This window comes from Mixophyes fleayi, chromosome 5, assembly GCF_038048845.1.
Source record: "Mixophyes fleayi isolate aMixFle1 chromosome 5, aMixFle1.hap1, whole genome shotgun sequence".
In the NCBI taxonomy this organism is placed as follows: Eukaryota; Metazoa; Chordata; class Amphibia; order Anura; family Limnodynastidae; genus Mixophyes; species Mixophyes fleayi.
Genome location: NC_134406.1, coordinates 20,970,144 through 20,982,416, shown reverse-complemented (window position 1 = coordinate 20,982,416; position 12,273 = coordinate 20,970,144). Strand labels below are relative to the sequence as shown.

Sequence of the window (12,273 nt, the reverse complement as noted above, 5' to 3'; positions counted from 1 at the left end):
AGTACCATATTACCACCTATACTGCTCTGGTAAGTCCATCATCTGGTGATACCTGGGTAAAGACTCCTAGTGCCCGTGACACCGTCTGACTATTCTCTGCCTGATAACCCATGTACCAGATCCTAGCCAGTCTGACTACTCTCTGCCTGATAACCCATGTACCAGATCCTAGCCAGTCTGACTACTCTCTGCCTGATAACCTGTGTACCAGATCCTAGCCAGTCTGACTACTCTCTGCCTGATAACCCATGTACCAGATCCTAGCCAGTCTGACTACTCTCTGCCTGATAAACTGTGTACCAGATCCTAGAATGTCTGACTACTCTCTGTCGGACCACCCGTGTACCAGATCCTAGAATGTCTGACTATTCTCTGTCGGACCACCCGTGTACCAGATCCTAGCCTGTCTGACTATTCTCTGCCTCATAACCCATGTACCAGATCCTAGCCTGTCTGACTATTCTCTGCCTCATAACCCATGTACCAGATCCTAGCCTGTCTGACTATTCTCTGCCTGATAACCCATGTACCAGATCCTAGCCTGTCTGACTACTCTCTGCTTGATAACCCGTGTACCAGATCCTAGCCTGTCTGACTACTCTCTGCTTGATAACCCGTGTACCAGATCCTAGCCTGTCTGACTACTCTCTGCTTGATAACCTGTGTACCAGATCCTAGCCTGTCTGACTACTCTCTGCTTGATAACCCGTGTACCAGATCCTAGCCTGTCTGACTACTCTCTGCTTGATAACCCGTGTACCAGATCCTAGCCTGTCTGACTACTCTCTGCTTGATAACCCATGTACCAGATCCTAGCCTGTCTGACTACTCTCTGCTTGATAACCCATGTACCAGATCCTAGCCTGTCTGACTACTCTCTGCTTGATAACCTGTGTACCAGATCCTAGCCTGTCTGACTACTCTCTGCTTGATAACCCGTGTACCAGATCCTAGCCTGTCTGACTACTCTCTGCCTGGTAACCTGTGTACCAGATCCTAGCCTGTCTGACTACTCTCTGCTTGATAACCTGTGTACCAGATCCTAGCCTGTCTGACTACTCTCTGCTTGATAACCTGTGTACCAGATCCTAGCCTGTCTGACTACTCTCTGCCTGGTAACCTGTGTACCAGATCCTAGCCTGTCTGACTACTCTCTGCTTGATAACCTGTGTACCAGATCCTAGCCAGTCTGACTACTCTCTGCCTGGTAACCTGTGTACCAGATCCTAGCCAGTCTGACTACTCTCTGCTTGATAACCTGTGTACCAGATCCTAGCCTGTCTGACTACTCTCTGCTTGATAACCCGTGTACCAGATCCTAGCCTGTCTGACTACTCTCTGCTTGATAACCCGTGTACCAGATCCTAGCCTGTCTGACTACTCTCTGCTTGATAACCCGTGTACCAGATCCTAGCCTGTCTGACTACTCTCTGCTTGATAACCTGTGTACCAGATCCTAGCCTGTCTGACTACTCTCTGCTTGATAACCCGTGTACCAGATCCTAGCCTGTCTGACTACTCTCTGCCTGGTAACCTGTGTACCAGATCCTAGCCTGTCTGACTACTCTCTGCTTGATAACCTGTGTACCAGATCCTAGCCTGTCTGACTACTCTCTGCTTGATAACCCATGTACCAGATCCTAGCCTGTCTGACTACTCTCTGCCTGGTAACCTGTGTACCAGATCCTAGCCTGTCTGACTACTCTCTGCTTGATAACCTCTGTACCAGATCCTAGCCTGTCTGACTACTCTCTGCCTGGTAACCTGTGTACCAGATCCTAGCCAGTCTGACTACTCTCTGCTTGATAACCCGTGTACCAGATCCTAGCCTGTTTGACTACTCTCTGCTTGATAACCTGTGTACCAGATCCTAGCCTGTCTGACTACTCTCTGCTTGATAACCTGTGTACCAGATCCTAGCCTGTCTGACTACTCTCTGCTTGATAACCCGTGTACCAGATCCTAGCCTGTCTGACTACTCTCTGCCTGGTAACCTGTGTACCAGATCCTAGCCAGTCTGACTATTCTCTGCCTGATAACCCATGTACCAGATCCTAGCCTGTCTGACTACTCTCTGCTTGATAACCTGTGTACCAGAGTCTAGAATGTCTCACTATTCTCTGCCTGGTAACCCGTGTACCAGATCCTAGAATGTCTGACTATTCTCTGCCTGATAACCCATATACCAGATCCTAACCTGTCTGACTATTCTCTGCCTGGTAACCCGTGTACCAGATCCTAGAATGTCTCACTATTCTCTGCCTGGTAACCCGTGTACCAGATCCTAGCCCGTCTGACTATTCTCTGCCTGATAACCCATGTACCAGATCCTAACCTGTCTGACTATTCTCTGCCTGGTAACCCGTGTACCAGATCTTAGCCCGTCTGACTATTCTCTGCCTGATAACCCATGTACCAGATCCTAACCTGTCTGACTATTCTCTGCCTGATTACCTGTGTACCAGATCCTAGCCTGTCTGACTACTCTCTGCTTGATAACCTGTGTACCAGAGTCTAGAATGTCTCACTATTCTCTGCCTGGTAACCTGTGTACCAGATCCTAGAATGTCTGACTATTCTCTGCCTGATAACCCGTGTACCAGATCCTAGCCTGTCTGACTATTCTCTGCCTGATAACCTGTGTACCAGAGTCTAGAATGTCTGACTATTCTCTGCCTGGTAACCCGTGTACCAGATCCTAGAATGTCTCACTATTCTCTGCCTGGTAACCCGTGTACCAGATCCTAGCCTGTCTGACTATTCTCTGCCTGGTAACCCGTGTACCAGATCCTAGAATGTCTCACTATTCTCTGCCTGGTAACCCGTGTACCCGATCCTAGAATGTCTCACTATTCTCTGCTTGGTAACCCGTGTACCAGATCCTAGCCTGTCTGACTATTCTCTGCCGGACCACCCGTGTACCAGATCCTAGCCTGTCTGACTACTCTCTGCCTGATAACCTGTGTACCAGATCCTAGCCAGTCTCACTATTCTCTGCCTGTTAACCCATGTACCAGATCCTAAACCGTCTGACTATTCTCTGCCTGATTACCTGTGTACCAGATCCTAGCCTGTCTGACTACTCTCTGCTTGATAACCTGTGTACCAGAGTCTAGAATGTCTCACTATTCTCTGCCGGACCACCCGTGTACCAGATTCTAGCCTGTCTGACTACTCTCTGCCGGACCACCTGTGACTAGTTCCAAAACTGCCTGACCTTCTGTGCTGGTTATTGTGTGTTCCTGATTTTACTCCTTGTAGCGGTCTCAGCTTAGTCCAGGAATTCCCTGTCTTTCCTCTTTGGGCCTTGTGTTACATTCTGAGGCAGTCCAGAGGGCCGCGTCTGCGGGATCATCCTGCCTTGCCGTGGTTCTTGGTGGATAATGGGGAATCCATTAGATTCCGCGCCTCTGGTCTGTTAGCGCTAATTGGGATTGACACAGGCACCTTTCAGAATTGTAATACTATCTATCTATCTATCTATCAACCACTGTTTGCTGCTGCTGCTCATATAAAACTTGTCTCCTCTGATCATCAATAAATTATTTCATTTTGCACTGATTCAGTGAGTGGCTGCTGATATCTCTGCTTTCTATGGATTGTACTGGGGGTCACTGGGGGTCTAAGCAGGGCCATCTTAACAACATTATGGGCCCCCGGGCAAAGCAGTGCACCGGGGCCCCTAGACATAGATATATAGATGTATACAGATACAGATATAGATATAGATATATAGAGATAGAGATAGATGTACTTGCTCAGTGACACTTGTAGGTTTTTTTTGCAGGTTTTTTTCTTTTGCAGGATTATTTATTCTCATTAAGAGCCGTGCCTATGGGGCCCCCTTGCCCGTGGGGCCCCGGGCAGCTGCCCATCGTGCCCAATGGAAAAGATGGCCCTGGGTCTAAGGCCTCCTACCCACCAGAATTAAAATTAGGTAGTTTATTAGCATGTTTAATGACAATTCAACGTATGTAAATGGACGTGAAAATAAAACCCAATCTAATGAATGGATCATACCCATTTACATGCCTATGTGAGTCCTTCCGTTGCTTTGCTCTTCTTACTCCATTTCAGTGCACTGAACTTGCGTCAACACCATTCTCCTCAATGGGAACATACAGTATTGTCAATATACCCACTTGCATTTACATAGGTATTTTTACATGTATTTGGCAAGAGGAAGATGAAAACGTCCTGTTTTATTAGATTTATTTGTAAACTCATCTAAACAATCAATAACAACACGCCAGAGGCTACCAGGCCCAAGAGCCTCAGACTGTGACGTAGCTGCACATCCTCAGCAGCCTATCTGCCAAACTACTGCAAAGCACAATTATTAATTGTGCTATTGTTAGTTATGTACTTAATTGCATGGCGGCACCTAATATTTTTTAGAAACATTTTATTGAAGATAGGAATAAACACATATCCGGGTTTTTATGTTAATAATATTATTATTACTTAAATCAACATCTCTTTACTTATAAAGTACCTACCAACATCCTGTTGTGCTCAGTATTTTTTTTATACAGAACTGAACTTATAAAATACCATAATAAATAACCTCATATTTCCCCTTTGCTTTTACTACTTCTTTTACTGGTTATTAGTATATTAATATATGCTGAACTTTCCCTTGTTTAAGCTGGAGAGTCTATAGTAAAGGGGCAAGCAACATTTCAGTGTTTCCATAAGTCCCTCCCCACAATTAGTACAACTATGGGACCCCTGCAGTTTGATAGATGCTAACACTGCTGGTATTTGCAACAGATTACTACTATGGAGAATTTTGAACACAGCCCAACAGCGCTGACTGGGGTAGTGAGTAACAAGCTGATTGGACAATCAATGTCTTTGTCCAATCAGCTTGCAACTGACAACCCCAGAGACTGCTGCTGAGCTTTTCCAGCTTATTCCAGGGTACCAGACTTGCAACACATTAGTTGCAAGCACCAACAGATGTGTATAATTCCCAAACCACAGTGATCACAGGCATAAGACCATCGCAATTCTACTAGCTGTGGTGGGAGGGGAGGGGGTTTACAGAGGAAAGAAATCAAAGAGTGTTTCCCCTTTATTTAAGAAGTTTAGTAAATCCCCGTCCTACCCAGTAACAACAATGTCATAAGTGTTCCTGTAAATAGCAGGGTCCTGGTACAACATTATAGCATTTAGAGGTGCTACTCTATGAGCCTCATTTAGCGTTACAAGCAAATTCAGTTAAATGGTGCAAATTTGCTCCTGGACAAATCGTGTTGCGATGCAAGGGGTGCAAATGCATTTGTTTGCTTACAGGGGAAATACTGTCTACTTTTGCTTATAGCACACAAATACTGGGCAGCTTTATTTTAATAATGGGATTTAGAGTTGGGCTAGAACATGCCCCATCCGAACTCTTGAGTTGACTGCTCTTTTAAATTTGCCCCACTGCAGTGCACCATGGTTTTGCCAAGGTGCAAAACTGTACCTACCTTCCATTACTCCTAACTCTAATGAGGCACTATGTTCCCCCGCTACGGAGACCTCTGTGAGTGACAGGACCATGCTGACGAGAGAATGGTGGGGATCTTGGGGTTGGAATCCTACCAAAGTACCTTTAATGTAAAGCAAAGGGATTTAGTAAACTTCTTATAGTCGACAAACTCCTTGAAATGGTCCCCTTTAGAATTATGTATCAGTAGCGCGTATTTAAAAACAAAAGAAAGTCACAGAACTGCATTTAATTGACCTTTAAATCCTACAGAAACATTTGTCCTACAGTCTAATTATTTCCATATATTATCATATATATCACTGTCTCTGTGTTCCCACCAGACACCTCTTACACCTACATAAGCTAGAAGCAGCGTTGACTAGAAGAAGGGATGAGTGGATGTTAATGTAAAGCATGATACACGTGAGTGAGGCATGACGAGCTATGGTGAGGTGAGTATTACATGACAAGGTAACAGAGAAGACACTTACTCTGGTGTTTGCATGTTTCTCTTTTCCCTAGAAACAAAACAAAATGTATGAATTAAATAATAGCATTGATAATCGAAGCACTTCTTAAGCTAGAGGCGAATGATGGATCTACATGAGCCATAAATGCTGCTGTAAGTACTGGGAAGCAACAGTATTGTACATCAGTATTTATCATAATGGCAGAAATGATGCTCTACAGGTGACCCAGAGTATTCCATCTTGACTAAGGAGCAGTGGACCTTAAAAGGTTGCGTAGAAATGAATCAATGGTGGGAACTTCTTTGGCTATATAGAGGCCCTGTCTAAGATGAATATGCGAATTTCCTATATAGTAACATCTGCCAATGAGCAAGACCATAGATTTACTCTCTAGTAGCATATGACAAAGGATTAAATTCAATTTGGAGCCGCCCTTTGAAAACAACTAAACTTTTTCTCATTAGTAATTGGTCAACTCATAGGAATCCATATTAAGTTTGTCTACTGGCTATAACTACAGCTCAGAGGCTTTATTGTAATTACTTGTGTCTAGGAGAGACTACTTAATGAGCCACATAATTAACTAGTCATTTTCTTTTAGGACAGTTTTTGACACTAGATAAATAACAATTCTTTGGTTTGGTGTGGGATTTCTCAAACCAATATGAGGGCCTAAGAGCAGACGGTTTATAAATCTCTCTATAGGCACTCCAAGTTTTTATTTATTTTGGTTTTATACTGGAAAGTAAATGTGAAAATACTGTACTTTTTGTCTGTTGTTCGATAGTGACGCTTCTGTTAGATTACATTGTATTTGTTTAGACACAACTTGTTTAGAAGGGCCCTTGTTGGTCCCTTCTGCAACCTCCCTTATTTAAAATGATGTACAGAAATCACTGTACTGTTCTTTTAATTAACACCTTCACCCTATCTTCCTGCCCTCTCCATCCTCATGTGTGTGTGTGTGTGTGTGTGTGTGTGTGTATAGATATATATATATGTATTGCTAAGTATAGAAGAAATTGAGAAACATTGTCTATTTAGTACTGAAATGTTCTTGGTTCTGCCTTTGAAAGTACTGGATTTCAAGCCCAAAAGAGTACGTTTTAGGACATCATCGGTTATTAAAGTCAAACATCAGAGTCTGACTGGATGCTATCATTTTTCAGACACAAGCATCATCATATATCAGAATCAAGCAAGTGATGCAGGACACAGGACATGTGACGAGTGAGGGGCAATAGGTGATACACACTCACACCTAATATATATATATATATATATATATATATATATATATATATATAAATACATATTGCCTTATCGAGTATACAAATAGACCAATTTGTTGTTTTTTTGATTGTCTTACTACAATATTAGAAATGTCACAGGATCTTAACTCTTTCATTATACTACTTATCAGTAACTGCCCAGAGACAGATACTAGATGGTGTACCTTTAATTACCAACTACCTGCAGCCACACACTGTACCTGCATACCTCTCAGCTGTCCCGATTCAAGGGCCGTAAAAAGGGTGGGGCTTACAAAAACAGATGGAGTTTCGTTCCAAAGTGGGCGTTTGTGGGTGGCGAGTGGGTGTTTGTGGGTGGGAAAGATGCATTTCTGGTTGGGGTTTGTGCTGTTCAGGTGGGGCTTATTTTGTCCGAATCTGTATTGCAAGGTATGTACCTATAATAATCACCTGTCCAGGAACTGGCAATGTACTTGTGGTTAACAACTGCCCAGAGCCAGGAACTAGCACAATGTGTGTAATCACCAACTGCCCCGAGCCAGGCACTAGCACAGTGCCTGTAATCACCAACTGCCCAGAGCCAGGAACTAGCACAGTGTCTGTAATCATCAACTGCCCAGAGCCAGGAACTAGCACAGTGCCTATAATCACCAACTACCCATAGCGAGGAACTAGCACAGTGCCTGTAATCACCAACTGCCCAGACTCAGGACCTAGCACAGGGTCAGTAATAACCAACTGCCCAGAGCCAGGAACTAGCACAGGGTCAGTAATAACCAACTGCCCAGAGCCAGGAACTAGCACAGTGCCTGTAATCACCAACTACCCATAGCGAGGAACTAGCACAGTGCCTGTAATAACCAACTGCCCAGAGCCAGGACCTAGCACAGGGTCAGTAATAACCAACTGCCCAGAGCCAGGTACTAGCACAGTGCCTGTAATCACCAACTGCCCAGAGCCAGGGACTAGCACAGTGTCTGTAATCATCAACTGCCCAGAGCCAGGAACTAGCACAGTGCCTGTAATCACCAAGTGCCCAGAGCCAGGAACTAGCACAGTGCCTGTAATCACCAACTACCCATAGCTAGAAACTAGCACAGTGCCTGTAATAACCAACTGCCAGAGCCAGGAACTAGCACAGTGCTTGTAATCACCAACTGCCCAGAGCCAGGAACTAGCACAGTGCCTGTAATAACCAACTGCCAGAGCCAGGAACTAGCACAGTGCCTGTAATAACCAACTGCCAGAGCCAGGAACTAGCACAGTGACTGTAATCACCAACTGCCCATAGCTAGAAACTAGCACAGTGCCTGTAATAACCAACTGCCAGAGCCAGGAACTAGCACAGTGCTTGTAATCACCAACTACCCATAGCTAGAAACTAGCACAGTGCCTGTAATAACCAACGGCCAGAGCCAGGAACTAGCACAGTGCTTGTAATCACCAACTACCCATAGCTAGAAACTAGCACAGTGCCTGTAATAACCAACTGCCAGAGCCAGGAACTAGCACAGTGCTTGTAATCACCAACTGCCCAGAGCCAGGTACTAGCACAGTGCCTGTAATAACCAACTGCCAGAGCCAGGAACTAGCACAGTGCTTGTAATCACCAACTGCCCAGAGCCAGGTACTAGCACAGTGCCTGTAATAACCAACTGTACAGAGCCAGGAACTAGCCCAGTGCCTGTAATCACCAACTGCCCAGAGCCAGGTACTAGCACAGTGCCTGTAATCACCAACTGCCCAGAGCCAGGAACTAGCACAGTGCTTGTAATCACCAACTGCCCAGAGCAAGGAACTAGCACAGTGCATGTAATCACCAACTGCCCAGAGCCAGAACTAGCACAGTGTCTGTAATCACCAACTGCACAGAGCCAGGAACAAGCACAGTGCTTGTAATCACCAACTGCCCAGAGCCAGGTACTAGCACAGTGCCTGTAATCACCAACTGCCCCGAGCCAGGTACTAGCACAGTGCCTGTAATCACCAACTGCCCAGAGCAAGGAACTAGCACAGTGCCTGTAATCACCAACTGCCCAGAACCAGGAACTAGCACAGTGCCTGTAATCACCAACTGCCCAGAGCCAGGAACAAGCACAGTGCTTGTAATCACCAACTGCCCAGAGCCAGGAACTAGCACAGTGCTTGTAATCACCAACTGCCCAGAGCCAGGTACTAGCACAGTGCCTGTAATCACCAACTGCCCAGAGCCAGGTACTAGCACAGTGCCTGTAATCACCAACTGCCCAGAGCAAGGAACTAGCACAGTGCCTGTAATTACCAACTACACAGAGCCAGGAACTAGCACAGTGTCTGTAATCACCAACTACACAGAGCCAGGAACTAGCACAGTGCCTGTAATCACCAACTGCCCAGAGCCAGGTACTAGCACAGTGCCTGTAATCACCAACTACCCAGAGCCAGGAACTAGCACAGTGCCTGTAATCACCAACTGCCCAAAGCCAGGTACTAGCACAGTGCCTGTAATCACCAACTGCCCAGAGCCAGGTACTAGCACAGTGCCTGTAATCACCAACTGCACAGAGCCAGGAACTAGCACAGTGCCTGTAATCACCAACTACACAGAGCCAGGAACTAGCACAGTGTCTGTAATCACCAACTACACAGAGCCAGGAACTAGCACAGTGCCTGTAATCACCAACTGCCCAGAGCCAGGTACTAGCACAGTGCCTGTAATCACCAACTACCCAGAGCCAGGAACTAGCACAGTGCCTGTAATCACCAACTGCCCAAAGCCAGGTACTAGCACAGTGCCTGTAATCACCAACTACACAGAGCCAGGAACTAGCACAGTGTCTGTAATCACCAACTACACAGAGCCAGGAACTAGCACAGTGCCTGTAATCACCAACTGCCCAGAGCCAGGTACTAGCACAGTGCCTGTAATCACCAACTGCCCAGAGCCAGGTACTAGCACAGTGCCTGTAATCACCAACTGCCCAGAGCCAGGAACTAGCACAGTGCCTGTAATCACCAACTGCCCAGAGCCAGGAACTAGCACAGTGCCTGTAATCACCAACTGCCCAAAGCCAGGAACTAGCACAGTGCCTGTAATCACCAACTACTCAGAGCCAGGAACTAGCACAGTGCCAGTAATCACCAACGCCCCAGAGCCAGGAACTAGTACTGTATGCATGAACACATATCCCCACCAACAGCTACATTTGTCATTCCACTATCAACATGTATCAAGTGTTCCCAACACCTCTTAGATTGTAAGCTTGTTTGAGCAGGGCCATCTTTATCTTCGGTTTCATGTCAAGTAATTTGTATCAGGATCTCCTCAATGCTTTTTACATGATTAAAATATCAGCACTAACTAGCACCACGTACTTGGACATAAATTCATATTTCATTTAAAAATTGAGCTGGTTTGTGATGTATTATGTGATAACATACACAGCATCTCATATCACTCATCTATCTGAGTCATTAGGAGTCCCTCCTGCGTCTTCCCTGATCACTCATACCTAATAACTTGTATCTTATTGTTTGTAATCACTCACCCCTTCATTTCACACATCACGTGTCACATATCACGTGTCACATATCACGTGTCACATCACGTGTCACATCACGTGTCACATCACGTGTCACACATCACGTGTCACACCTCACGTGTCACACATCACGTGGCACATCACGTGTCTCACATCATGTGTCACATATCCCACACTTGTTTGATCCTGACAAATGATGATGCTTGACACTGACAAATGATGAAATATTGAACACGCGGCCAATAATATGTTTTTGTTCTACAGAATATTAAATAATAAGATACAATTAACATTTTAATGCTTTGAAAACAGATGACAATGTACAAGTGACCAGAACCTACAAACCAGTCGTTTTATATAATATTTTCTTCTAATAATTCATTAAATTGGGATTAAATTCCTGAGGAAGATGTTAACTCTGGATCTCATTGGAGCAAATGTTTATGAATATGAACCACCTTGTAAATACTATTCAGGAATGCCTGGAAAGGATGATAATGCAACGACACATTACAAGTAATGAGGACAAGCAAATATATGAAATTAACACGATTGGTTGAAATAAAATGCATGAAAAAATGGAACCCATGGTGGTTGAAGAATGATTGTTTTGCTGGTACTTGCTGCTTTCTGCTATTTTATCAATACTACTGAAATCAGTAAACCTTGTATTTCTTTAAGTAGTTTGTAGATGCTAAACGAGTATATCTCTTACTCTATTTTATTCATTCAAAAACATGGCATTACGGTGTGAACAGAAATAGCCTAACAACTGATTTCAAGAGTCACCTTTACAAACGATACACCCATTTGTACATTTGGAGCCAGTAACTACACATTTTATGTCATGACATTAAAATCTGGCATCTACTCTCTTACTGTGATCATTATTAATATATATTTTTAGATTTAGACTCTAGTAGAGTTAAAGATAATTTTATACCTCTGAAAACCTGACAGAAAGGTGTTGTCTTAGTAATATTAATAAGGCTGTTTGTATTCTATTGTAATTTTTGTGAATGAGGCTACCATGTAAATTGATCATAAAAACAAAACAATATGACATTTTTCTAAACTTAGCAAAAACGTTCAGCTTCACAACTGATTAAAGGTGGAATAAATAACATATATATTACATAAAATGCTATTACTGCTATGAGCTTTGCCGTCATCTATGTTGCGTTAAGTAAAGTTTAGACTTTATGGGCTAGATTTATTAAGCTGCGGGTTTGAAAAAGTGGGGATGTTGCCTATAGCAACCAATCAGATTCTAGCTTTCATTTATTTAGTACCTTCTACAAAATGACAGCTAGAATCTGATTGGTTGCTATAGGCAACATCCCCACTTTTTCAAACCCGCAGCTTAGTAAATCTGGCCCTATGTATCAAACTAGGACCAATTCAAACTAGATACCATCAGTGCAAAGGCGATAGGAACCAAAGAGAGTAGGGCAGGTTGTCCCCCCTATCCTCTGATTCTCCCATGCATATCACTACCCTTCCACATCATACAGGTACAGCTTGGAAAAAGTCTGTGCTATGGAACAGGTAGG

At 44.2% G+C, this 12,273-nt stretch overlaps 1 protein-coding gene across 5 annotated transcripts in view; it reads right to left on the bottom strand.

Moving 5' to 3' along the window:
• SGCE (sarcoglycan epsilon) overlaps positions 1-12,273 on the bottom strand; it is an 86,896-nt gene that overhangs the window by 15,948 nt on the left and 58,675 nt on the right. For 3 of the 5 annotated variants that reach the window (XM_075211789.1, XM_075211788.1, XM_075211792.1), the window contains exon 8: positions 5,968-5,994. The exons of the other annotated variants lie outside the window; for them this stretch is intronic. In XM_075211789.1, the coding sequence (XP_075067890.1) occupies positions 5,968-5,994 (27 nt within the window). The remainder of the gene's footprint in view (positions 1-5,967; positions 5,995-12,273) is intronic. 5 annotated transcript variants of the gene reach the window in all.